General features: G+C 59.5%; 1 protein-coding gene across 1 annotated transcript; it reads right to left on the bottom strand.

Annotated features, from left to right (window-relative positions):
• Positions 1–365: 365 nt before the first annotated feature.
• Positions 366–27456, bottom strand: PAK4 (p21 (RAC1) activated kinase 4). The gene is made up of 10 exons (XM_049786591.1): positions 27343–27456; positions 6323–6399; positions 5617–5848; positions 4565–4990; positions 3971–4423; positions 2729–2862; positions 2508–2634; positions 1600–1725; positions 693–827; positions 366–555 (listed from the first exon to the last, which is right to left on the bottom strand). The coding sequence occupies exons 3-10, from the start codon at positions 5818–5820 to the stop codon at positions 400–402; spliced, it is 1761 nt and encodes a 586-aa protein (XP_049642548.1). The 5' UTR covers positions 5821–5848; positions 6323–6399; positions 27343–27456; the 3' UTR covers positions 366–399.
• Positions 27457–27675: the final 219 nt, after the last annotated feature.

Below are 27675 nucleotides of genomic sequence, written 5' to 3'. Positions count from 1 at the left end.
GGGGTGTGGGGGAGAATGTCTCACGCCCCTGCGTACAGCCAGGAGAACATCTGGAGCGTGCGAACACGCGTGGGCTGAGACACGCAGGGGACACGAGGGGGGCACATGAAGACACCCATGTGCGCCCCATCTGTAGTGTGGTGCGCTCAGGCTGCTGCCCCCCCAACAGTGCTCTTCACTGCTTTCCAGTGATGGGGGGAGCGCCTCCCCTTTCCCGACACGGGGAGGGAAGCTGGGAGCCAGTGTGTCCCAAGGCCGTGGGGGGGTCCCTGGGGCCACGCTGACTCCCCGAGTCCCAAGATGCAGACCCGAGCTCAGTAGTTGGGTCCCCGCAACCTCGGTGCCCATCCGGCGGAGGTCCCCAGGGTGTCCCCGGGCTCTTTGGCGGAGGGCTCTGGCTCAGCGGGTGCGGTGCTGGCGCATGAGGGGCACGATGCTGGCGGGCGGCCCCGCTTTGGCCAGGAACGGGTGCTTGAGCAGCTCGGCCGCCGTGGCCCGCTGCGCAGGGTCGCGCACCAGCAGGCGGTCCAGGAAGCCCTTCAGGGACGGCGACACCTGCGGACGACGCAAGGGGTGAAGGCTGGGCTGGGTGTCCAGTGCACTGAGCCCCCCCGAACCCTGCCTCTGACCCCCGCCCAGGGCGCACCGCTTTTCGGCTTTGCCTACGCCGCCCTCCACCCCCATGCGCCCACCTTGTGCAGGTTCTTGAGCCGGGGCGGCAGATTGTCCCGTATCATCTTCATGGCTTTGAGGGGCGGCTCGTTGAAGTAGGGGGGCTCCCCATCCACCATCTCGATCACCATCACCCCCAGAGACCAGATGTCTACCTGTTGGCGGGAGGGGCAGGCTGGGAAGTGTGGGTGCTGCCCCAGGAGGCGTCCTCCAGCCTTGGGGCTTAACTTTGCATCATCACACCAACTCTTCCTCCAAGGAGCCCTCTGGAAGGTTCTGCTCCCCCAAAAGTTTTTCTGGCGGGGGGGGGGGGGGCCCTCCCAGCCAGGGCCAAACTGGGGAGGGGACTCCTCTTTGACTGCGGCACACCTCCCTAGCCCTGTAAACAGGACAACATGGGGCCCGGGAAGCCTGGCACAGACACGCCGGCCAACATGGCTGTGTCCTGCACACTCATACCCAGGACTGAGCTCCTTCTGCTCCCTACTGAGGGATCTGTCATGCAAACCCCTCCAGTGGCCTCTCAAAACCTCCCTGCAGCCTCCCGTGCAGTGGAACCTTTCCCTACGGAGACCCCCAGATGCTTCCTAAGACAGCTTCTCGGGCCAAGTCCTGCTGCCAAGCAGGCCCGATCAGAGGCATCAGGGGACAGATGGGGACTGTGGCCAGTAGGAGCCCAGAAACATTGTGCAGTGCCAGGGCAGCAGACTGAGTCCTTTACAACCCTGCCTGGAGCCTGCCAGTGCAGCCTCTGCTCCAGTTCTGGGTCGGCTATGGCTGTTCTGTGCTATGCTGAGAATGGCTCAGCTCAGAACCAGTTTTGACAGACTACAGTCTGTAAAGAATGAATGGAAGGACAGATAGACAGATGGGCCCATGTCTGTTCCCCATCACACAATGCCCTACTGAACACCCCCACCATCTCACCTCTGGCCCGTACGGCAGTCGGGATATCAGCTCTGGGGCCATCCAGTAGGGCGTGCCAACCAGGGACTTCCTTCGGGGTACCTCCTTGCTCACCTGTGCGCAGAACCCGAAGTCTGACAGCTTCACCTGGGGTGGGGTGCAGGGTCAGAGGGGGCTGTGTCCAGAAAATGCTGGCTGGGTGTGCGTAGACCCCTGGGAATTTGGCCAGCTCCTACCAGGCTCTGGGGCCAAAGACTCCCCACACACAGTTCAGTGAACAGGTATGAGGGGACACAGCCTGTAGCTGCAATGCCCCTGAGCCCTCAAACCCAAGGCACTAGACCTTTAAGATATTTTCAGAGAATCCCTGCACACCATCACCCCAGATCGTTAGAACCATCCCACAGTTCCCAGAGGCCTCTCAACACATCTGCCACCATGGGGGTGTTCAGGGGCCATGGCTGAGACTAAACTAAGCTAAAATAAACCTTCTTCCCCCTTCCCACTGACTGGCTTCGGTTCCCCAGAATGGGTAAATCTACAAGAAGTTGGGGAGTCACCCCCCACAAGCCGTGTCTACTAATGGAATGCAGTGAAGGGTTCCTCTAGGACCCCAAATCAGAGATCCAGGGTGAGGGTCCAAGAGCCCACCATGATGCTCAATAAGGAATGGGGGACCTGGTTACCCCTTGCTGGGCCCCAGTTCACCAAGAGCTGGTATGCCCTGTGATGGCATGAGGGCGCCCTCTGCAGGAACACCATTACCACCTAGGACCCCTCTCTCCCCCTGTGCCCCTGAACTAGGTGAACAGGCCCCTCAGAACCTGCCCCTCAGTGCTGGGCAGGTGCCCTGGGATGGACTTGCACACAGACTGAGGGTTGCAGGACTTGTGGGCAGTGCCTTGTGGTGGGGTGGGACTTGGCCTCACCCGCCCGTCATGCGTGAGCAGGATGGAGTCGCTCTTGATGTCCCGGTGGATGACGCCCTGTGCGTGCAGGACCGACAGGGCCTGCAGCACAGCCAGGCACACTGCGGCAATCTGTTCCTCATTCATCCTTCGGGGAGCAGGAAGGGAAGGGCTGTAGTCACTCGGAGGGTTCCCAGGAGCACAGGGGGTCAGGGGTCATGGCCAAGCGGTGTGGGCGGTACCTGGTGTGGGTGACGATGTCGGTGAGGGCGCCTCCCTCCAGGAACTCCATCACCACCCAGAGCTCGTCGCCCACCAGGTAGCTGTTGTACATCTCCACCACGTTCTCGTGCTGGTAGTCCCGCATGATCACCACCTGCGGGCCATGCAGCTCAGTAAACAGCCCCTCGGGGACCCCTGGCCCAGTCCCCCTACCCCAGCCCCCGCTCTGCCTTGACACGCAGTAAAGTCGGAAACAGGGCAGGAGCAGCCAGGAAGGGGCAGGAGGGGAGATTTCCAGGGTCCTTCCTGAAATGCTGGGTACTGATGAGTTGTCAAGGGGCACAAGTGCAGTGAGACTGGGAGACAAAAGGTCTGCAGGACAATGGGGACTACCACCCCTGCAGCCAGGCCCAACCCTAGCACCCAGATGGACACTGCAGAGGTCAGAGGGTAGGGGGTACTGTGGCCTGCTAGATGGAAAAAGCCTTAGGCCAGTCTGGGAAGGGTGGGGTTGTCCAAATGGGAGGCCAGGTCAGAGCCCAACCAAGAGCTACCTAACTGGGGCAGGGAAGGTGTAATGGACTGGTGTTGAAGCGGGGTGAGGGTTCTGGAGGGTGTGAGGTGGGGCTTGGGGCAGCAATAGAAGTGCTGAGGGGAATCAGAAGTGAGGCCTGGGGGGGGCTCAAAAAAAAAAAAAAGTGAGGCCTAATGATGTAGTGGTCTGGGGCCAGAGAGATAGCATGGAAGTATGGCATTTGCCTTTCATGCAGAAGGACACTGGTTTGAATCCTGGCATCCCATATGGTCCCCTGTGCCTGCCAGGGGTGATTTCTGAGCATAGAGCCAGGAGTAACCCCTGAGCGCTGCCGGCTGTGACCCCTCCCCCCCAAAAAACACCAAAAAATAAAAAGATGCAGTGATCTGAGGATAGAGCCATCTGTCGGAGGGAGGTCTGTCGAGGGCGGAGTGGTTGGACTGCAATTGTTTTGGGTCTATTAGAGGCAATTTTAGGGTGCAGTAGTCTGTCGGTATGCAGTGCTTGGTCCCCGGGGTCAGCTACAGTCGTTTTGGGGTACAATGGTTTGCTGGAATAGCTTTTGGGTGCAGTGGTCTGTCAGGGTAGTTTTGGGGTACTGTGGTCTTTCAGGTAGTTGTTTGGGGGTACAATGGTTTATCGGAGGTTGTTTTGGCATGCAGTGAGTGGTCTGTCAGGCCAGTTGTTTGGGGGATGCGGCTGTTTTGGGGTGTGGTGGGGAGCGCACCTCGTTGAAGAGCAGCTCCCGACGCTGCTGCTTGCGCAGGTCCATTTTCTTGACAGCTACCAGGCGACCCGAGCTGCGCACGGTGGCAATGCAGACAATGCCCGTGGAGCCCTCCCCAATCTTGATGAAGTTGTCCAGGTAGGAGCGGGGGTCCCCGGGGTCCACCACTAGCTGCAGGGCGGCCCGGAACTGCTCGTGAGATACTCGCTGGGGCTCCCGCTGCGGGGACCGGGGGCCGGGTGGGCCAGGGGCGGGCGGGCCAGGGGCAGGAGGGCCGGCTGGGGGGGAGAGGGTGCGGGCTGTGGGTGCCAGCTGGGGCTCAGAAGCATGGGGGCCCAGCACGCCAGGGCTGGGGGTACCGCGGGCTCGTGTGGGAGGCCGGAAGGAGGAAGACTGGGGGACAGCTAGGCCCCCAGGGGTGGGCCCGTTGGGGGCCGAATGGTGAGGGTCCCCCTGAAACAGAAGAAAGAGGTGCTATGAGTGGTGGCCGGGGCCAGTGCTACACGTGGAAAGGACAGACACAGGTGGGCAGGATGGAGTGATGGACACAGATTAGGGGCAAGGGCTAGGGGTATCCTGGGCGGGCATGGTTACCTGGGTGCCCCTGGATGGGTGGTCCGAATCGGCCCTCGGGTACGTGTTAAAGGGCCGGCCCGCTGCCGCCTTTGCCCCGCTGGCCAGACCAGCAGGCTTTGGGGCACTGACATCGGGCCCGGAGAGGGGGCGTTGGTCCCGGGAGGACTCGGGCCTCTTGTCGGGCCCCGCTCGCCGCCGGTCCCCGCTGCTGCCACTGCCGCCATCACTGCGCCCGGGGCCGCGGCCATGGCCGCCTCTCTCTGGGCCCGCTCTGGTTACAGCGGGGGGCTCGGTGGGCACCCCGTTCTCCTGGCGCGTGCGTGCCGGCGGCGGAGGGCTGTCTCTCCGCAGGGAGTTGGAGCGTGTCACCGACATTTGGTCGAACTCGCCAAGCAGCAGCGTGAGGGCCCCATCCTTGGCGCCTTTGCTGCCGCGCACGATGGTCTGGGGTGGCCGTGGCGGGGCAGGCAGACGGGGATGAGGGACACAGGAGACGGATCCGACACACCAAGACAAGCACGAGACAGCACGCCACGACAGAGACAAGACAGACGGATGGAGAAATGCCGAGGGTGAAGAGGCAGCTGGGGGCCCTGCGACCAAGCAGGCCAAGCCCAAGGAGCCCCCCGGACATGGCCACCCCTGCAGGCTGTCAGTGCTGTCCCCCCGGGGCCCAGGTTGGAGTCTGAGGACTGGCAGAAAGAGGGGAAAGGCAGGCTCCAGGGTCCAGGTCTCCCTCACAGCACTTGTAACCCAGCTGCCTGGGCTCACTCCTGCTCTGGCTGCTGTGCCTGGCGCAGGTCTGATGCCCAGCAGGGGGCACTCCACTCTCCCCCATGTGCATCACATGGGCATTGGACACAAGGAATGCCTCAACTGGGCTGCACCGAAGCAAATGGGGCCCCTTGCCTTTCTTGGACCCCAGGTGCTGGCGAGGCCCTGGGGAGACACCTCAGCTTGGGCAGCAAATACTAAACCCCAGAACCCAGCAGTCTGCTGTGGGAGTGGGCTCTGGGCCTGGCTGATGGCAGGGGTGGGGGAGGGTCCCAGGGCCACTCTGGGGCTCCTACCTTGGGGGCACCGGGCCGGATGGAGGTGATGCATGCAGGGTCCACCAGGGGTTTGGGCCTACGCGCCGATTCCTCAATGAGGCTCTGCCACTGGCGGGGCAAGCCCGTGAACTTTTGCTCATTCTGGTCGAAGCCCGTGTGCACTCGGTGCTCGAAGTTGGATGGCGCTGAGATCTCCACCCGCTTCTTCTTCTTCCCGAACATGGTCCCTCTGGGCCGCGAGCGCGGGCACCTGCGAGTCAGTGGGGACACGCTCCAGGACCCATGTCTGTTTGCTCCCATCCCGGGGGCTGGAGGGGCCCGTGGACAGCTGAGTTAGTCTCCCAGGCCTCGAAGAACAGGACCTCGCTGCTCCCTGGGCTATGTTCTCTCCCCCTTCCCCGAGCACCCCAGGATCACAACAGCAGGGACGCCCACAAAGCTCCTGTCTGGTGGATGTCTGTGCCTCCAAAAGAGGTATGGGAGGCACAAGGCAGCTCGGAAGGCCCCTACCCCTACCCTGTACTCCTGGCCTAGCCTCTTGGCACTCCAGGGACCAGCCTGGCAGGGGGTGCCCCAGGCCAAGAGGAGCCCCCATAGGGGCTAAGTGTAAGGGACAGCGCTGCTTGGACCCCCATTCTCTTGCCCTTCCATAGTGACTTCTCCCGCTCTGGAGTCCTCGGGCACAGCGAGGCCCATCCGCTCATCCCATAGGGCTGGGCCACACCTGCCTGGATGCTGGCGGGGCTAGCAGGGCCGGTGCGCAGGCGGCAACGTCTCCTGGCTGAGCTCCGGGTTCCTCATCTGCGAGAGGGGAGAGGTCACCTGTCAGGTCGTCACCAGCAGACAAGCCCTCTCAGTGCTGTCTGGGCTCCTCCCCACCTGGCAGCCTGGGGGCACCACAGGCTCCATTATGGAGGCAGGATGTAGCCAGCCAGAAGCAGTGACATTGACCTCTAACTTTCTGGGTGTCCTCCCCAGCAACAGAAAACACCAGGGGTGCTCTAGTGCTATGGGGTGTAGCTGAGCTGAGCCCCGACAGACAGGCAGGAGAATGTCACTTCCGGCCTGGCCCGTGGCCTCTGCTCCCAGCGGGGAGGAGGCAGGGGAACCTTCCAGGGAAACCGGTTTGGCGGCAGGAGCCTAGTGGGAGGCTGCGGGGAGTGGGGTGGGGGGGACCCAGCAGCCAACCTGTCTCAACGGGTCCAGGCCACAGGGGACCAGAGCCAGGTCTGCCCATGGCCAGGGCTCCCCCGGCCCAGTCCGGCTTCACAGCCTGCTGGGGGCAGGCAGGGAGTGGGGGAAACGGCCTCATCCTCGGCTTTCCGCCTCTCTCCTCTTCAGCCTCCCAAAACTGAAACAGTGACCGCCCCCCACCCACCTGCTGCCACCCCTCCTCCCCCGTCTTCCCAGCCACTCCTCACAGGCCCCCAGCGGCTTGGGGGCACCATCTGGGTCACTGCTAACAGGAATAGCCACTTGCCTCCTTCCTGAAGCCAGAAAATGGGGAGCCCAGGTCAGGCCTGGGAGTATGGGTGCTGCACGGCCCCTCATAGGCCAAGGTGGGGGCGGAGAGCCCGGATATCTGCTGGCCAGGCCCCACTTCCCCTGGGCAGGGCACAAGAGCAGGACAAACGGAGGAACTGAGAGTGTTTACAGCAGTGACCGCCCTGGGCAGCATGCTCCTGGTGGCCCCACTCGGTCCCAAGACTGCTCTCTGAGGAGAGGGGGACTGGCAGACCTACGAAGTCCCAGAGAGCCGGGAATTTGGGGTGACCCATGTCTTCAGTGCCAGCCAGAGGGAAGGCGTGACCCTGGGGTCTTGGAAGGCCAGGCTGGTGTCCCCCCTGCTAGAGTGGGTGAGGCTGGCAGAGGTTGCTCTCTGGCGTCAGAGCTGGTGCCCCAAGAACTGGTCCTGGGGCCCAGGAAGTACAGGCACATGGGACACAGATGGACGCAGCAACAAGCACCACACAGGAACACCTCTGTGTAGCCCCCTGGTCCCTCCCATCAGACAGTCTGTCCAGCCCCAGAGCTTCAGACCTGAGGGGTGCCTGCCAGGTCTCCCAGCCCAGGGAGCTGCTGAATGGCACCTCCAGACCGGTGTGACCCAGGATCGAAGAGGGAGGGTAGGGTCAAGGCCCAAGTCTTGCACAAGGTCAATCCCAGTTCAGAGGCACCGTAGAGTTGTTCCCTGAGCATTACTAAACAGAAGTAGTCAGTTCCTAGGCACTGCAAGGTGTGTCCCTCAAACCCCCAAATAACCCAAACAACAGACACAAGACAGTGGAGGGGCCGGAGTGATAGTACAGTGGTAGGGCATTTGCCTTGCATGCAACTGATCCAGGTTCATATGGCATATGACCATATGGCATCCCATATGGTCTCCCGAGCCTGCCAGGAGTGATTTCTGAGCTCAGAGTCAGGAGGAACCCCTGTTTGGCACTGGGTGTGGCCCAACCCCCCTAAAAAAAGCAAACAAATAATAAGTGGAGCTGTACAGAATTCCACTCACTGTCACAAATGAAGGACCAGGAGGGACCTTGACCCCAAGACTGGAGCCCCATGTTTGACCAGCAGGCCAAGATGCAGGACTGATGCCTTCAGGACCCAAATCTCTGCCCCCTTGGCCAAACAAGGAGGCAGCATGTGGGTAAGACTCCCTGTTCCATGCTGACCCCAGGACCTTGGCACAGCACCTGCAGCAAAAGAGCAGGCACCCACCAGTGCGGCCTCCTGATAGGACTCAGCCCCAGGTGCAGATGGGGAAACTGAGGCTCAAAGGCAGCCCTGCCAGCTACCCCACATACAGCACTATAACTGCTCATGGCCCCACTATGTCCTGGCTCCCACTGACCCATCGGTGTGAACTTCACTTTTGGGTCCTGGGGGTTTGGGGTCTACCTCCTCTTCAGCTGTCCTCGTGGTGGACAGCAGCAGGAGCATGAACCCAGGGAAGGGCACAACGAAGGCCAAGGGATGCCCTGTGTGGGAACGTGCCCAGTGCCACAAATGGGTGCTCGGACAGACTCATCCCAGCAGCAGCTTGTGAAGGCCCCGAGGAAGGGGTCAGTTGAGAAAGACGGCAGGTTCCGTGGGACCCCAGGGAGACAGAGTTTCAGCAAAGTTCCAGACGACAGCTGGAACAGCAGAACTAAGCTGGGGGGGGGGGGGGCTTCAAGCCAGGTCCCGAGTCACTGAGGGGTACGCCCACCTGTCCTGTGCACCTGAGGCCAGGCAGTTTAGGAATGTAGGGAGGAAGGCTCGTGCCAAGGCCTGCTGCAGGGCATCAAGGCACCCAATGACCAGGGTCTGCCTGCGCCCCCCCCCCCAGCCTCCAGCGCCCGCTGCCAGCCCAGGCACCGGTGCCTGCAGCAACCCAGAGGCTGATGGGACAGTGTACTGAGGACACACACAGACTCCCACACTCACACAAGGTGCCCAGGACACACACAGCACAGGATGGCTCCGTCCTGTCTGAGAGGAGGACACAGATAAAGCGGGGGGTAGGGGTGGGGTGGACACCCGCCTGCCTAGCCACACCCCCAGGAGTAAAGCACGTGGACATACAGCCCCTGGGCAGGGGCCCAGGCAGGGCTGAGACCAGACATGGGGTCTGATGGCCCCCCCTGGGGCCCCCAGAAGCCGCTCCAGGGCCCCTGCAATCACTGTAAAGACGCCCAGAGCGGGACTCCAGAGAGGGTCACCAGCTCAGGACACAGGCAGGGGCACCGCATGCCCCAACACCCCAGGCAGGCCTGAGTCAGCAACACCCCCTACCCCAACCCGGCACCCTGGCATGGACGGACGCCAGGTGCCTGCATGGGGGACAGGTGGCAGCCAGGGCACCTGCCACCACCTGCGACCTACCCGCCGCCAACCCCCATGCACCACTCACCTCCACCATCCTTGGCCGGCGGCCTCCACACTCCGCCGGGTATGGGGAGCCATGAGTGGGTGCCGGGGGCTCCCCTGGCCCAGGCGGGCGTCTGAGCTCAGTGCCCAGCCTCCCTGACAGCGGGCGGTGCCAACCAGCCCTGCCCTGAGTCTGTGGCTCCAGCCCAGAGGGCGGGTGGACGTGGAGGCGGGCGCTGCTTGCTGTTTGCTGGGGGCTGGGCTGGGCTCTAGGCTGGAGACCCACCGGGAGGGCGGCCTGCTCTCCCCAAGAGGGGAGGAGGTTCTTCTTGGGGAGGGATTCACCTAAGGCACCCAGCAGGAGGCAGGGCCCAGTCAGATCCCCTCTTTCTTTCGCTCAGAACCCTTTCTGGGCAGCTGAGAGCAGAGCTGAAGAGGGTGTTCCCGAGGGGTGGAGCCCTTCCTGCTCCCGGAGGGCCTGTGGGTGGGAGATCCCGGAAGAGAGGTGGGGGCCCCACCCCACGAGGCCTGCACCCCACATGAGATGAAAGGACTTTGGGGCTGCTGCCAATAGCCATCACGACTTTCTCCAGTGGGGAAGGGCCCCCACCCCTCAGGGGGACCCCAAAAGCCATGGGGTGGGGCACCTGTCCGCAGGGAGGAGAGGAGCCAAGTGGGCTGGGGCCAGTTCGGAGCTGCCCTGCCGGACCAGACAGGCCGGTTTGGTGGTGGGGGAGGCAGCAGGGCTGCAGGGAGAGAGGCGGGCAGGGGGGTGGGTGGAGGAGGACACCGGCCTCCAAGAGGGGGGTCTCCCTCTTTCCCCTTGGGGGCTGCTCCCACATTCTCTGAGTGTGATGATTCCAGGGCTGCACGGTCTGTCCCTCCTCCTCCCCAGCACGGCACTGTGTAGCCCCCAAATCCTGAGGAACAACAACAGCCATCCTGCTCTGGGGGCAGGCGAGGCCCGTCCAGATCCCCCCCACCTTTGTTTCACTACTGGTTTGTTCTATCTAACACTCCCAGTACACACCCCAAAAGAGGAACCAGGGATCCCACGGAAGACGCCTCCCTTGGAGCTCCCAGCCGGAACATTCCAGGGCAGCTGGGCTCTCCGGCCCTTCCTTCCCGCTTCTCTAGGGCTCAGACTATCTCCTCAGGACACGTGCTCCAGGGCAGCTGGGGACAGAAAGATGACCTCTGCCCCCCACCCCCAAGAGGGAGAACTCAGTCCTAAGCGTCCCCAGGGCAGCAGGCAACATCCTCAGTTGCCCACATGGGCACAGCCCAAGGAGTAGTGGGGACAGCGGCTGCTGTTCTGCCTAGGAAGGAGCCACACCTGCCCGCCAGGCCTCCAAATTTCCTCAGAGCACTTCAAACTCGGGCAAAGGCAGCAGAAAGCCCCCCAAATCAGCCTGAGTTGGGAGGGCCTGGGTAGGGGGCCTCAACTTCTTCAACTGGAGGTTAGGAGGCCACAAGGGTCTCCCTTGACGGGTTGGCCACAGGCCAACTTTCTGCACATTTCTGGGAACAGGTTGCTAACATACATGGCTCAAGACCAGGGGGGAGGCACCTGCCTTGCATGCAGCTAACCCAAGTTGAGTCCCCAGCATCCCAGATGGTCCCCCAAGTCAGGAGTAAGCCCTGAGCACCGCTAGGTGTGACCCAACACCCACCAAAAGATGTGAAGGTTGATAGGAGGCCTTGAAAGGGGGTGCATACTCCGAGAGCGGGAAGAGTAAAGCGGGGGAGTAGGGAGGGTTCTCTTCCACTAAAACACTAAACAGATGTGCTCACCCCAACGGGGTGGGCCAGGCGGGACAGGGATCAGGGTTCCAAGGCAGAGCAGAGGCCTGGTTCGATCCCCGGCTCTGCGTGGACCTGAAGGTCTGCTGGGAGTGACCTGCACCCAGAGCTGCCCCCAGCTCTGGGGCATCACTGACTGACACAACCCACCCTCCAAAGATATGAGCTGACGCAGAAGTAAAGGGAGCGAGCCAGGGAGCCTCACTGGCCTGCAGAGCAGCGTCTCTGTGCTACGTGACAGGTTGGCTGTTTCAGCGTGGACAGAGTATTTGTCACCTGGACTCATCACAACTCGAAGTTCAGAGGCACCTGGCACTTACAGAGATATAAGAATCTCATCCCTGTGTACACCCCAAACTTTCTCACCCCCCTTAAGCAAAGCCACCCTCACCCCTCCCACAAGCCCAGTGCCCTTTCCTCCCAGACCCTGGTAACTGCCATGTCACTTTTGGCTTCGGTGGATTTGCTGAGAGCTGGATGGGACTCCCCTAAACTCTCACATGAGCATGGCTCAGCCATGCTGCAGAGCCCACAAGAGCACTGTCCTGTCCTGTGTGCAGCTAGCTGAATGACCTGTAACTCCCAGTGGTGTGGAAGGACAAGGGGGAACCCAGCTGGGTGGCTCTCACCATGTGACTGACTACAGATGAGGGGGCACCCCTTTGGGGTGACGTCTTTTAAAGAAGGCGGCGTCATGAACACACGATGCTGGAACCAACTCCCTGATCTAAGACGTGGGTCGAAACTTCTCGCTTCACACCAAAATGGACTCCTCTGGTGCCAGAGCCCTAGTGGAGCAGGCAGGGCGTTTGCCTGGCACACCCTGACCTGGGCTCTATCCCTAGCATCGACCTCTACCCCAAAAATGCACTCGTCTGACTGTCAGCGACGACACGATGACAAGCCATAGAGTGGGAGACGATGTTTATAAACCATCCATGGGTGGGCAAGAGATAGAAGATGCCCCATAGAATCCCAGGGTTCCCATCGGACAAGAGGCAGGAGACTCGGAGAAGCACTGATCTGAGGGGCACAGATGCCAGTAGAGCGTGGGGGCCTTGGACCACATCCCGAGAAGCTGGTGCCAACGGGATTAGGGAGGATGCGGGAGGCCGGGAGGAGGCAGGGACTGGGGACAGTCCACTGCGGCACCCAACAACTGCCCTCCTGAGTGGGCAACTCAAAGAAACTAGGTCCAGGGGCCAGTGAAAGGCACTTTCAATAAACACAACGAGAACTGGCCCAGATGACCTTCGGCGGGGACAGCTGACTCAGGGGATGCCCACCACGGAGCACGATTTGGTGATGAAAAGGAACGAAGGGCTGAGTCAGCAGCTACTGGACGACTCTCTGGAGACAGAGAGACCGAGAACAGCAGCCCCGAACCGTGAGGGAGATGGAGTCTGCTTACATAACCAACGCTCCTCTGCAGACAGAACCACAGAAGCAGGCAGGGAGTGAGGCCCCCCAAGGTGACGGGCTATAAAAATGCATAGAGGGGTCTGAGTGAGAGCACTGCAGGGAGGGTGCTTGCCTTGCAATGTGGCCATCCCAGCTTCAATCCCCCCCTCCCCCCCCGCACCCCCTATGTCCCCTAGAGCCCACTAGGAGGGAGGGATCCATGAGTGCAGGGTCAAGAGTTAGCCCTGAGTATCGCTGGGTGTAACACCCAAATCATAAGGAATAACAAAAGGCACTGGGATCTGGAGACCTGTGAGGTCTATGCTGGATGCTGTGAGTTCCATCCCAAGGCACCATGTGGGATCTTCACAGGGACTATGCCACTGTCATGGCTACCAGAGACAAGCAGGGGCAAGCAGCGGGCACATGCCACAGAAACAGTGGGTACCCCAGGCCATGACACCCACCCCCTCCTTGGCTCCAAGGAGAGGAGGGGGATAAAAGTAAGAGGGTGATGGGCTGGAGCGAAAGCACAGTGGCAGGGCGTTTGCCTTACATGCGACCGACCCAGGATGAACCAGTTTCGATCCCTGGCATCCCATATAGTTCCCAGAGCCTGCCAGGAGCAATTTCTGAGTACAGATTGACCCCCCCAAAAGTAAAAGGGCACAAGGGGCATGGGCAGGGCCCTGAAGTGATTGTCCTGTCTCAGATCCTGGGCTCTACAGGAAGTCCCTACTGGGGAAATTGGAAAAAGGGTGCAAGGCTGCCCCCAAATATTTCTCTGAATTATTTCTTGCAATGGCAGTGAGTGATGGCAAAATAAAGGCCCAAGCACTTTTCCACCTGTTGGCAGCCACCGAGAACTTGGTTTTCCTTCCCCTTGGAAGCCCCGCCCACACCCTCACTCCGGTTCCCCTCTCCCTCTAGGAAGTCAGTTCAGAGGTCTCCTTCTCCAGGAAGTATTCCCTGATTTCTTGGGCTGCAGCCAGGTCCCCCACCACTGCCCCAACAGTCAGCTGTGACACTGTGCCCCACAGTGGCGCCAGCTCATCCGGGTCTTCCTTCCTTCCGTGCTTTAGAGTTGAAGGTCACCATCCTGAACCACACTGTCAGCTAGCACGAGGCTGGACTAAGAGGAGGGTGACAGTATCTGCAAAGCGAATGACTGTGGGTGGGCCCTGACTCTCAGCAGGTCTCTCGGTGCTGGTTCTCGGGGGTGTTTACACGAAACAAGTTAAGCTTTATAAACCCACCAACAAATAGGGAAACTGAGGCCAACTAAAGGGTCATGGTCGCCGTACCAATGATGGTGGATTCAGCCACAGGAGGGGCCAGAAACTCAGGAAGCAGCGGTGGAAGGGGGGGTGGGGGGAGAAGAGCCCCTCACAAGACGGCAGGCTTGGGGGGGGGTCACAGGATCCCCCCCACTGCACAGGGGCAATTAATCAGACACCATGAATTTGGCCCCAGGAAGCCCAGGGCGCCTTCCTAAGGATACACCTGGCAGGTCCCCTGGAAGATGGCCTGACTGGTCCAGGCAGGGACACCCAGGAAGCCTCCAGAGCTGAGTCCAGAGAGCAGGGACAGCCAAGGGCAGCATTGCGGTCAGCTGGTCCAGCCCACAGGGTGTGTTGAGGGAGGGGAAATAGGAGGGACCTAGGAATGTGGCAAAGGGAGATTGGGGGCTGTTTCTACAGCAAATGCCTGCGGGAGCTTCCACTGGGAAGGAAGGAGCTCAAAACAGTGCTCTGAGGGCCCCTGGGAGCCCACCAGAGATTCTAAGCAGCCAGCTACCCCAGGGGACCCCCTGGTGCCAGGGTGATCTGGGCCGCCTGGCAGTGCCAGGGCTATAGGTTCACTCAGGATACTCGGGTAACCCAGAGAGGCTGTGGGGGCAGGGGAGGGAGACTGAGAGCTGCAGTTACTGTGGTGAGGAGGGGCTTGGGGTCCTGGTGGCTGCTCCCCAGCAGGGAAAATGGGGGCCCCTTTGGGAACCTGGTGTACTTTCCTCTACCTATGTGACAATGCAGAGTCCCAGCCGGTACGGGCAGTTCTGACCACAGACACCTTACAGCTGTCCCTCTGTCCTACTCTCGGGGACCCCTCCACTAGGGTGGCCGGAGCCCTCGTAAGAAAGACAAGACTCAGAAGCATCAGTGCTGCTGCCTCCGAGTGAGTGAGGCTCAGTCCCCGACTCCCAAGAAGGGACCCTCTCACCTAGACCAGGGACAGGGCCAGTCCCCACAGGCTCATCTGCCCTGCATGGGCCTCAAAGCCTCCGGGGTGTGCGCCAGGTGAGGAAGGGAGTCGGACGTGGTCGAGTGAGGGGGTGCGCAGATGCTCGGGGTCCCTGGACTGGGCAGAGCACCCTGGGCCGATCCACTCATGCCAGCCTCACATTCCTGCTCCAGCCCCTACCCTGCACCTCGCCCTCTGTGGCTTTGGGTCCCATTTCCTGTGGCTGACATGGGGGGGGGGGTAACAGCCAAGAAATCAGGGACAAAGTGAGTGAGGAGGCAGAGCCCTGGTGGGGTGTAGGGCTGGCCCTGCCCAAAGGCCCCAGTCTGGGCCCACACGGGCACTCTGGGATGCTGGAGGAAGTGGTGGTGGTGGTGAAGGGGGGAAATGGGTGACCCCGAGACTCTACCCTCCGGAGGCAGAACCACAGCTCAGACGCCACACCCATGTGGTCACTGTGGCCAGCCACAGCGGGGACTGACCACAGCAGCACCCAGGGAGAAAGAGCGGGCGGAGCATGGCTCTGGGGGCCAAGGGCAGAGCTGGACCTGGAATTCAGCACTAGGAGGGGCTGAGGCAGAGTAGAGCAAGGAACAAGGACGGGGTCGAGGTTCCAAACAGAACTTTGCTGATTGGGGCAGGGGAGCCCTTAGCTCCCAAATCTTCTGCTCCTGCTTCTGATCTGACCTGCTAGGGGTTGCCAAGATGCCTTGACAATCGCATACTTTCCCTTTAAACTTAGTGTATTTTATTTAGTTACTCACTTTGGTTTTGGGGACACACCCCACAGTGTGCAGGAATTACTCCTGGCTCTGTGCTCACGGATCACCCCTGCTGTGCTCAGGAACTATATGTGGTGTCAGGGACTAGAACTGAGATTACGCATGTGCAAGGCAAGTACCTTAACACTGTGCTTTCTCCTGGGCCCCAATTAAATGTAACTTGGGGCTGGAAAGATAGCACAATGGTAAGGCATTTGCCTTGCATGCAGCTGATTTGAACAGATGGTGCTTCAATCTCCAGCATCCCATCTGGTCCCCCGTGCCTGAGTGACTTCTGAATGAAGAGCCAGGAGTAATCCATGAGCGCCACCAGGTGTGACCCAAAAACAAACAAGCAAACAAAAACAAAAATAAATTAAATGTATTTTAAAAGTCCCCACAAAAAAAGGGAGGGGGAGAGGAAGGGGGGATTGCTACAGAGGCAGGCAGGGAAGCAAACTGGGGATACTGTGCACAGGTGAAGGGACAGGTGTAGGATGTTGTATGACTGAAACTCAATCATGAACAACTTTGTAACTATCTCACTATTAATTCAATTGAAAATTGATTAAAATGGGGGGCCGGAGCGACAGCATGGAGGTAAAGCGTTTGCCTGTCATGCAGAAGGATGGTGGTTCGAATCCCAGCATCCCATATGGTCACCCGTGCCTGCCAGGGGCGATTTCTGAGCATAGAGCCAGGAGGAACCCCTGAGCGTTGCCGGGTGTGACCCAAAAACCAAAAAAAAAAAAAAAAAAAATTGATTAAAATAGGGGCTGGTGGGCCCGGAGAGAGCACAGCGGCGTTTGCCTTGCAAGCAGCCGATCCAGGACCAAAGGTTGTTGGTTCAAATCCCGGTGTCCCATATGGTCCCCCATGCCTGCCAGGAGCTATTTCTGAGCAGACAGCCAGGAGTGACCCCTGAGCACTGCCGGGTGTATCCCAAAAACAAAAACAAACAAATAAAATAGGGGCTGGCAAGGTGGCGCTAGAGGTAAGGTGTCTGCCTTGCAAGCGCTAACCAAGGAAGGACAGCGGTTCGATCCCCCGGAGTCCCATATGGTCCCCCCAAGCCAGAGGCAATTTCTGAGCGCTTAGCCAGGAGTAACCCCTGAGCATCAAACGGGTGTGGCCCGAAAAACAAAAAAAAAATTGATTAAGATAAATAAAAGTGCCCCCAAAAGAGAATGAAAGAAACGAAACCTAAGAGGCTCTGGAGCCGAGTCCCAGCTGAGCCAAGTTCAGAAAAGGACAGAGGGAACAAACCTTCCACATACTGGCCAACCCAAAGCCAAGGAAATGCTAGAGCTGATGCTTCCAGCCTTCTCCCGACTGCAGGTTGAGGGAAAAAACGCTGCTGGTTTTCTTTTTTTGTTTGATTTGCTTTATTTTAGTTTTGGGGTTACACCAGGCAATATTCAGGGGTTACTCCTGCTCAGCGCTCAGTATCACAGTATCACTCCTGGCAGTGCTTGGAGGAACATATGGGATGCCAGAGATCAAATATGGGTCAGCCCTGTGCAAGGCAAACGTCCTCCCAGCTATACTAACACACCGGCCCCTGCTGCTGCTTATCAAAGTTGCAGCCTTTTTTAGACAATCGGCAGGATTGTCTACAGACCCATGCAGGCAAAAACAGACAAGGTGAGGGAGGAGAGGATGAGACTGTAGGGGAGGGACAGAAACTGGACCCCTAATTCATAGCCACACTCACTCTTCTGCAGAACAAAATAAAAATGGGATGAGTCTGGGGTCGGGGGGAGGACATAAGAACAACCAGAGAATGAAAGGGAAAAGGAGAGAGAAAAAACACATCAGAAAGCGACTACACCAGACTGGCTAAGGCTTCTTCAACGCTTTCCACTTGAGACCCCTTTTTTGTTTTTTGTTTTTTTTTTTGGGGGGGGCACACCTGGGCATGGTGCTCAGAGCTTACTCCTGGCTCTGTGCTCAGGAATTGCTCCTGGCCTGCTCAGGGGACCATATGGGGTGCTGGGGATGGAGCCCAGTTTGGATACATGCAAGGCAAATGCTCTCCCCACTAATGCTCCAGCCCCAGGGGACATTCAAATGTGACACCAGGTACATTGATCAGCAGGTCAGGATCACACACACACACACACACATACACACAAACACATACGAACACGTACTGCCCATCCATGAGCCACTCGCAGGGAATAGATGCAATTTGGCCCTCGAGGATCGAGGTCGGCTTGGAAACAGGAGCCAATGGATCAAGAGGCCTCCCATACATGGTCGGATGAAGGGACGAACGGAAGCGGAGCGGCCCACGCACGGAGCCCAGCCCTTGTCTGGATTCCCAATCAAGCAAGCCTGGGAGAACGAGGGGACATGGCGAGTTTCCTGAAGGAAATGAAGGAGTCAGGGTGCTTTTGTTTCCCCGCCACCAGATTGCTCGGTACCGGCTCCAAATTTTCAGGGCTCCTCCTATCTTGGAGGAAAATGGGAAGCGCTCGTGATGAGAACAGAGAAGGCTGGGCAGTGTGTGGACGAGGCTGCAGAGGTGGGGGCAGGTGACAGGCCCAACTGAGACTCAGGCAGAGAGTGGGGGTGCTCGGAGGCCATTTCCTCCATGGTTTTTAACAAGGGAAATGACCAGATAAGAGCAGCCCCAGCCCTGGCTGGGTCTCTCATCCGGAGACGAAGTTACCCCTCAAGTAAAAGACGAAAATTTCCTGTCCCCCTGGGAAAACACAAGGACCTCACACCAGGTTCCACCCTCCATGCCATGACTCAGGGACTTAGTTCCTCCGGCCACAGATGTGGAACAGCTGGAACTTGGCCAGGCTGAGTGGGCAGAGGAAGCCAGTCCCACATAGGTAGCCGGAGCCACAGGACACAGGACAAAGTCTTCCCCTCTTCTCTCTCGTCCCACTCAGCCTGGAATGCTAACTGGCCACAGACCACCCCCCTCAGATCTGGGGTCCCAGTGAAGGGTCTGGGGTCCCACCTCAGGATGGTGACATCAGTGACATCAGTCCGTCCAGCCTGTGTTCCCTGTTGTGCCGCTCCTGGAAAAACCATCTCCGCCCCCCTGGCCTGCAGGATCCCGGCTCTAAGCAGGGAGGGCAGCAGGTGGTGGGCAGAGGAGGCACCCTTGGGCCTCAGCTGCCACCCTCTGCCACTCTCACCAGTGCACCCCAGGTAGGCATGTATCTCTGAACCTCAAGTCACAAGCCTAGGAAAGCGCGTGAGGTTTGTGAGGGTTCCTGGAGCTGCAGCACTCACCCCACTCAGCTCATCCTGTAGCTCCTAATCAGTCCCCTGAAGAACCTCCGGATGCAGCTGATTGGGGTTCAAAGAATCTGGGCCAACAGGGGTGATCTGGGTCCCAGGAGGCAGGAGAGTCCTGGAGGTGGGGCAGGGGAAAGTGACAGGCTGACGACCAAAAGCCTCCCTGGTCTGACCTGGTCAGGGGCCTGGGGTGAGAGGAATTTGTGGAACGCAGTCAGGCCTGGCACGGCCTCACTCCAGACTCCCAAAGCCCCTCCCAAACCCTCAGGGGGCTTCCCCATTCCACTGGCCTCCCACCCTGAAAACCCACTACCAGCCCCAGTCTGAACCCTGACTTTTCTTGCCCCCCCCCCATACCTCAGATGCAAGATGAAAGCCTCCCACTCTGCTCACGAAATGTTTCTGTATATGCAATGCAATGTACCCAGGGGGACCCCAAGGGTGAAGGGTGAGGCCCCAGACCAGCAGGCAGGGTGGGCAGTGGGGAAGAACGCACGAAGGCTTTTGGAAAGCAGTAAGGACCCAGCCTGGCCGGAATCTGCTGCCATCATCCCTGTGTCCACAGGGCAGAGGATGCCAGCTAGTCCTGCGGGGGTGCCAGGGTGGCCCCAGGTCCCAGCCCCACCCTGCCACGCTGCGAGGAGACCCCACCAGAGTGGCTCCCCGCATCCCTGACTGTTCCCCGGTAATTAAACCGTAAGCTGATTAGTCAAAGAAAACCTTTAATTAGCTCTTGAAATTGGTCAGGAAAATTACAACCTCCGCTAGGAGTGCCCTGCTTGCCCCCTGCCAGGGCCCAGGGGCAGCGCTAGGAGGGAGGGGGATACTGCTGGGAAAGCCTTATGCCACAGGACCCAACCAGGCACAGGGGGCAGATCCCTGCCCTGGTACGGAGGGCTGGAATCACTGAAGCACGGGCAGGCACCACCACTACTTTGGGACCAAAGGGAGCAGCTGACACCGAGAGGGAGTCAGGGCAGAGCTTGGCCCCAACTGGCTGGTACTAAAGAGAGGGTGACAGAAACTCAAATGGACCCCATGCAAGAGGGAGGATTTGTTCTCCCTGCCATCAAGACTGATTAGAGACAGGCCAACAGGGATGGCACTAGCCTTATGTGCAGCTGAACCGGGTTTAATCCCCAGCATTCCACGTGATCCCTGAGCCGCCAGGAGTGATTTATGATCACCATTTAGTGTTTATTACACACAGATAAATAAAAAAGGGGGGAGGGAGACAAAGGAAGGAGTCTGTGCCTCACTAAATGGGGGTGAGGAAGGTGGGTGCCTACCTCACATCCCACACACACATGAACACAGAGAACAGAGGGATGAACAGACAGGACAAGGCAAGATGCTCACCTCATACATGGCCTATCCTGGTTCGAGCTCCAATTTTTGGCACCATATGATTCCCCCCACCTCCGAGAGCATTGCCAAGTGTGGCCCCAAAGTCCAAAACCAAAAAGGGCAGGTTCACCTCCAAGACATAAGAATTATCAGGGGTCAGTCAGTCAGTCCGTCAAGAGGAGCTGATGAACAGCACACACCCTGCCTGGCCATCAGGGCGTCAGCAGCGAGCCCACACAGCTGCCCTGCCCTCCAAATATGAAAGTGGGCCCCAAGCCTCCCCCACCTTGAAGGTTCCTGAAGGTCTGGAAACAGATAGGGGGCTGGGAGCCTCCCTCCACAAACCAGCAAGCGCTTCCCAGGGAGCAGCTCGAGTGCTCCGAACAATCCCCTGCCAGTGACCAAAGAGCCCTGGAGTGAGGGAGCGCCATACTGCCAAGGCCAAGGGCCTAGGAGCAAGGTCGGGGTGGCACCTGGCCTATGTGCCTGCCACGGTGACCCTGGAGACTGAGGGATGACCATGACAGTGGGATAAGGGCAGCAGGAGCCCAGAAACACCCTTGGTCCTGCCACTACAGAAAGAAGCAAAGGATGCAGAGACAGAGACAGAGGACACACAGGGATGTAGAGAGAACAGAGAGAGGCACAGAGACAGAGAGGCAGCTCTGTGACTTCCCATGATCCGCCCTGTGGCCTTTCCTCCTGCAGCCTTGGTCACCTGGCCACAGCCCCACTGGTCTCACTCATCCACACCCACAGTTGGTCCCGGCGGCCACCAGACAGGCCTGGGAGGAGGCCAGAGTCACAGGAAGGGCCTCAGCCCCACTGGGAAGGTGGTGACGAACAGGTGGACACAGCAGATGAGGTGTGGTGTGGAGGGTGCTGCATGGAGGAGCAGCATGAACCAAGGCAGACCCCAGCCTGGAATGTTCCAGGCACAGGGCCCGGGGCGGGGGCAGGATTGGGGTGAAGGGGGCAGGAAGGGCTAGCTTCTCCCAGTGAAACCCATGCTGGGTCCCTGCAGGGCAGGAGTGCCGGGTTGGGAGGAAGCTGCACCCCACCCTCCAGATGGGATGGTTTGGGAAGTGGGAAGAGCAAAAGTGAGAGGCAGAGGCTGAAGGCTCAGCCCCAATCTAAAGATGAGGGGAGGAGCAAGGGGCCATGGGTTGGCTGGTGTTTCCTGCCTCCAGGCTGCCCGCTGGGCCCAGGCAGTAACTTTTGATTCATTGTATTTTTTATCTTTGGGTCCTATGGGGCATGCCAAGTGGTTTGCTGGTATGGAACCTGGTTGGCAGTGACCAAGGCAAGTGTCCCACCAGCTGCCCTACAAGCCAGGTTCCTCCCGGGAGGCAACTTTTAAAGTCATTTCAGTGCCAACTGCCAAGCAGAGCAGGTCTAGTGCTGATGGATGTGGTGGCCTGGGTGGCATGAGCAACCCCCAGCAGGGGCCCGGCAATCCCCAAGTCGATACTTTCCGGAAGGAGGAAGGGACACTGGCACAGGACCAGAGCGGGGGAAGGGGAGAGGATGCTGGCCTGGCAGGTGGACTGCATTCAAGTTTCAGTCCCCGAAACCCCTGAGCACAGAGCCAGGAGTAAAGCCTGAACACTGCTGTGTGGCCCCAAAATAAGAAGAAATTTTTTAAAAAGTGGGGGGAGGGACCGGTCCAATGGTTTATCAGAACTTATTAACGTTAGTATCACAAAAGTTGGTATATGACCCCCCCCCACTGCTCAATTTGACTGGCTTTAAAAAAAAAGTGGGGGGACGGTGGAGAGAGCACAATGGGTAGGGCAGTTTGCCTTGCACAAGGCAGACCCAGGTTTGATCCTCGCCATTCCCTATGATGCACCCACAGGAATGATTCCTGAGTGTGGAGCCAGGAGTAACCCCTGAGCCAGGCAGGGTGTGGCCCAACAACAACAAAAGATAGAAAGCAACGGAACATTCCAGAGCAGACCAGGGCCTTCTCTTGGCCAGGCACGTCCCCTGGAAATCCAGGCAGGGGTCACTACGGGGGTCAACACTGAAAGGGCGAGGGAGACTGAGGTGGGGCTTGGCGGCAAACACAGACCTGGCCTGGGTTCCATCCCCAGCATGAGAGGAGGCCCGCTGGGGGCGCTGGGGTGTTGTGTTCTCCAGTTTCACCTGGGGGAGGGAGTGGAATTTGCTCACCTTCTGACCCCTGTGCTTCCCCAGGCAACCCTTAGGGGCTGGATAGCAGAATGATAAATCTACCAGCACACCCAGGCAGGCACTGGCCCACCTCACTGCCAGATGGGGAGGGGGCGGCTACAGAGGTCGTGGGGGGGGCCTGGGGGAGGGGAGTAAGGCCTGTGGCTGTGGAGGAGTGGCCCAGAGGAAGGGACAGTTCTCTGCAATGTCCTACTTTCCCTGTGCCCAGCGGGAGGGGAGGCTGGTGAGGCTGGTGCAAACTCCAGGCTGCAAGGGACGGGAGAGGCGGGAGTGGCCGAAACCAGCAAACCATACAAAGCCCTTTATCAGGAGGCCGCAGGGCTGGGGAGAGGCAGCCGGAGGGCCCTAGAGAGAAGGGGGGTGGTGTTCAGTGGAGTGCAGCCAGGCAGTAATCTGCCAGTGTGTCCCTCAAAACTTAGCTCTGCTGCAGCATGTGTGGGAGAGACACAATCAGGGGGACTCTAACCCCCAGGCTCGGCTCTGGATGTCTGAAGGCCGGTCAGTGCTAGCCTAGGCGATCCATGGCCACCATGCCAGAGTGAAATGACCAGGACAGGCTGAGCAGCCTCTGCAATCACAGACTGCAAACTGTCCCCCACAGGAAGTCCAAGGTCCCATCACCCCATGTCACCCCATTTCTCAGGCACAGAGAGGTGACCCACTGGCAGGGCCACATTGCTCCTGGTGGCACCTGGCTCCAGAATCCCGTCTTGACAAGCATCAGACATCCAAGGTGTCACCTTGGAGCCAGGCGGCCTGGGAGTGAGGCTTGCACGCAACGCCTGCACCTGCCACTCACTGCAAGGCTTGCCTTTCTGGATCTCAGTATCCCCGTCCCCAGGAACCTGAAAATGCTACGGGAAGCATGGAAGAAACACAGAAAGCCCCCAGCAAACAAACTCGAGAAGCCCCAGTTCCTCACTTTCACACGCAAAGGCCAACGGGGCTACCCAATGGGCAAAAGGCTGCAACTGCATCACCCCCAGTACCCCAGACATGGGTGGGGGAGGGAGAAGGGGCTGTCAAAGTAGGGGGGCCCTGACACCATCAGGATTTGTCCACACAAGCACAGAGGGGGCAGCAGCTAGCTGGGAAGGGGCCATTTGGTCTCAGTCAGTGTGAGCAAAGAGGGGCCTTAAGATGGGTGGAACACGAGCACCCCAGCCAGGATGGGTGGCCAGAGACCAGGGGATACTCCTGAAGACCTGAAGATGCATCTGGAGTGGGGTAGGGTGCAAGAGAAGGGCAGGCCACACCCATAGTCCTCACAGCCCACCTCTATCCCGCCTCAGCCCCTCAGCCCTCACCCCCACTGAACAGGGAGGAGTAAAGGGCCTCAGCTTAGGTATGGGGGGGGGGAAGTCCACTCTGTCCTGGGAGCCCCAGACAGGCGTAGAGGGTCTCAGGAGCCTGCTGTAGGGTGAGTGAGGTGAGGTGAGTGAGGTGGCTCAGGTCGCCTGAGTCAGAGCCAACTCCGGGGCCCCGGCAGCTGGCAGCCTGCCCATCCCCACGGGAAGGGCCCCCCCCCCCCCCCGCTTTCCTGGCTGTGACTTGGAAGGAGACGCTTCCTGCTGGCCACCTCTATGGCCGCCCCGCTGGGCAATGGGAGAAACAGCTGCTGGGGACACCCCGGCCGGCGTCTGGCCAGGAAGTAGCTCGCTGTGAGCCAGCAGGACGAGGCAGGAGGCTGTGGACGCACCAGGGAAAAAGGGTTCCGGGGGGCCCAGAGTGAACGGGCCTAAGGTCCAGGGCAAGGGCAAGGGCCACCAGGTTGGAGCGGCTGGTCTTGTCCAAAGGGTGACACCATGGCGGGGTCCTTGGTCCAGTGGCCCCTCAGCAGCAGCATCTCTCGTGGGGATCTGGGTTGCGGGGGAGACTGGCGGAGTCCCGGGTGCTGTGCATGTTACTTGGTTTCCACCAACACAGGAGCCTGCCTAAGAGCCTGTGCCCGCATGGAGCAGCACCAAGTGACCTGTATAAAGGCAGTGCCGCCCTCCATGCGCCCAATTCCCACACAAAAAGGGATGCCTGTGCCACCTCCTTCCTGAGCTCAGCTCAGCTCTTCCCGCCCTCTTCTGGGACCCTCCCCAGAAAGCTCTCAGGACCCCCCTACCCCGTCTGCTCTGTGGGGAGGCAGCAACTCTGATTCCTGTCTGTGTCTCCCCCACCCCAGCCCAGGACCCCTGAGGTCAGTCCAGGACAGACTCCTCATATCCCTTTCTTCTACACCTGCCCTAGGGGTTCTAGAGAGCAGCAGAGGTCAAAGCCCTCCCCAACCTCTCTCAAGATGCTCCCCAATTCTTCTCAACTAACCTGGGGGCCTGGGGGAATGAGATCTTCCAGCTCAGCTGAGGATGCAGCCTATTAAGGAAGTTTGCCTTGTACCCAGCAGGCCTGAGTTCCATCCCTGTGATGTCAAGTCCCATAGCTCCACCAGGTGTGATTCCTGAGTGCCCCCCCCCCCACAAATAGGAAAAAAAAAAAAAGCTTTCAGGTTCCCATAACCCAGCAAATCTATCATTTCCACAGGGCCCTGGAGCACTCTTGGAACAAGCACTCAGGAGAAGCCCTGGAGCCTCTGAGCAGGTCCCTTGGCCGGTGTCCTGCTAAGCTCAGAGGAAACACCTCCTAGAACAGCAGAGCAGTGAGTGCTCCAATTCCTACAGGACACCAGCTCTGTCACACTGGTGAGGGCTTCCCTCTGTGAGACACCACCCCAAAGGGTGCCTGGCACCAGGAGTGGTGATTTCCCTAAGCTGCAGCTTCAGAATCAAACTTGGTGGAGCAGTCACTGCCCAGGGCCCACTGGGGGGGCGAGAGGCCACCTCACTAGCTGGGGAGGGGGCTTCTCTGCTAGCAATGCTGTCTTCCATTGAATCTGCATCCCAGATGCTGGGTGAGCTGGCACTGGAGAAGTCTCATGGAGCAGCGACAGGGTGCCCACCCAGTGACCCACACAGTCAGGAGGCGCCCAGATCCTGCGCTGGCTTTGTCATAGGGGCACAAGGCGACCACTAGTCCTGTTCCCATCTGCAGAGGAAGAAACTGAGACCCAGAAAAACCAGCCAGAGCCTGTGAGAGAAGGCACCAAGGGACCCAGACACCCTGACTCCAGCAGTCACACCCCAAAGTTCCCTAGTACCAACTCACTGCTGCACAGGCCTCGCTCTACAGGAGGGTCTTACACTAACCTCCCCCCAACTCGGTGCCAACTGCCTTCCTTTTCATCCTCCCCTATCCTGAACTTCAGAGGAACCTTCCAGAAGCTGCCCAGGTGCCCCCCACATAAGGGTCTATGGCCCACTCGCTCCTGGTTCCTGGCCTGTGACCTCCCATCACGCACCGTAAGGGCTTAGGATGGCTGGTTCAGGCAGCAGCAGAATGGTCTGGGGGGGGGGGGGAACCTAGGGCTGGTGTCCAACAATCACCACTCACTGAACCCCTTCCTAAGGCCAGGCAGGGCAGGCGCTGGGTGGGGATTCCGGGCAGGAAAGTCCCTGAGAAACTCCTATTCCATCCAAATTCCAGTGGGAAAGGCAGCTCACAGCCCACCAAGAGAAATTGCAGAGGCAGAGCTGCAGGGAGGGAGAGGAGCAGGATTCCAGACTGGGGCACAGGAAGGTGGAAGAGCTGGGGGCAGGCGGTGGGGGGAACACACAAGCACAGGCCTGGGCATAGGGAACACAGAAAGATAGTGGGGGGTGGGGATGAAGGATCGAAGACCCCCTCCCAAGCTGAGCCCATGTGGGCTCTCACCTGAGCTCTGACTGCTCCCCAAACTCTGCCCCCTCCCCCAGAAAACTTCCTTCTCGATCCTGTCTTTCCAAGGAGTTCAAATAGACAATTGGTCCTGCCCAGGAAGTGGCTGGTCCGGCCAGGCTCAGCTTTGAAGAACAGCCTGGCAAAGGGAGAGGGCAGGAGCCCTGGGCACTGCTCAGCTGAGGCAGCCACAGCCTGACCCCATCTGCCTAGAGAGTGGGAATCTGGAGGGGGATCTGGGGGCCCCCTTCCAGACTGTGGTGCAGGCACGGCGCTGGATGCTTGGCTCCAAGTGGAAAGGAAACTGAGGCTCAGCCCCCCCCTCCCCAATTTAAATGACAAGTCACAGCACTAACCCACAGGTTGCAGGGGGTAGCACTGGGGGGCTGGATCGGCTATGGGAAGGTGCGCTAGTGGGGGCAGGCAGGCTCCCCTTTGCCTTCCAATGGTCAACTGGGGGGACCCTCTCCAGCAACAGGTCCCACTGGGATTTAATGCCCTCCTGATCTGGGGGGGTCACAGCCAAACCACCTGGTGGCTCCAGGAGGCGATCTCCGTGGTGCTGGAGTATATGGGGGAGTCGGGTCGAACCCAGAAAACTCTCTCCCATCTCTCTTGCTCTCTCAGACCCCAGTTTTAATAGTTAACCGTCGGGAACACCATCAGACTCAACCTCAGGCCTGACCTTTGCCTCCCTCGGCCACGCCCACGTGTGGTCCCATAAAACCTGGCCCCCCAATTCTACTACTCTTCTTCATCAGCTTCCCAAGTTGGGGAGGGGGGAGTCTTTGACAACTCCCTGCCTTCAAGGCTGTGACAGCCTCAGCCTCGTGTAGACGCCTCCTGCCCTCGCTTGGTTCACCTGGAACCCCGTTTCTGACATTGCCCCAAAGCACTTCCAAGTTCGAACTCTAGGAACGCTCCCTCGGCCACGCCCCCTTGGCCAGAGTGACCTTTGACCCCACAAGCCCCGCCCCTCGACACTGACCCTCTCCCGCCCGCCACGGTGAACTTTGACCCCAGAGGCCACGCCCCCTATTAGCATAAAAGCCCACCACAACCACTACCACCACCGTAGCCCGGGATACCCCAACTCCCCCAACCCCGGATTGACTGATTATCCTACCGGCTCGGCGCCGCAGTCGCTCGCTCGCTCGCTCGCGGCCTAAGTGCTCGGTTCGGAACTCGGCGCCTCCTTCGCGCCGCCTCTCTCAGCTCTCTCGCTCCGCCGCCGCCGCCACCGCGGCCACTGCCGCCGCCATGTTGAATCCCCAACGAACATCCGGGGCTTCCCTCCTCCCCCTCCCCTCGCCGCCCACCTGTCCCCATAGCAACGGGGCCGCCCACTTGGGGGCGTGTCCGATAAGGGGCGGGGCTGGGCGCCGCTCCAGCCTTCCCATTGGTGCGGATTAGCCAATCGGAGACTTCCAGGGGAACATGCTCAGCGGGGATTGGACCA

Source organism: Suncus etruscus, chromosome 14 (genome assembly GCF_024139225.1).
Source record: "Suncus etruscus isolate mSunEtr1 chromosome 14, mSunEtr1.pri.cur, whole genome shotgun sequence".
NCBI classification, from domain to species: domain Eukaryota; kingdom Metazoa; phylum Chordata; class Mammalia; order Eulipotyphla; family Soricidae; genus Suncus; species Suncus etruscus.
Note: the sequence above shows the minus strand (reverse complement) of the source record. Positions and strands in the feature narration are given on the sequence as shown.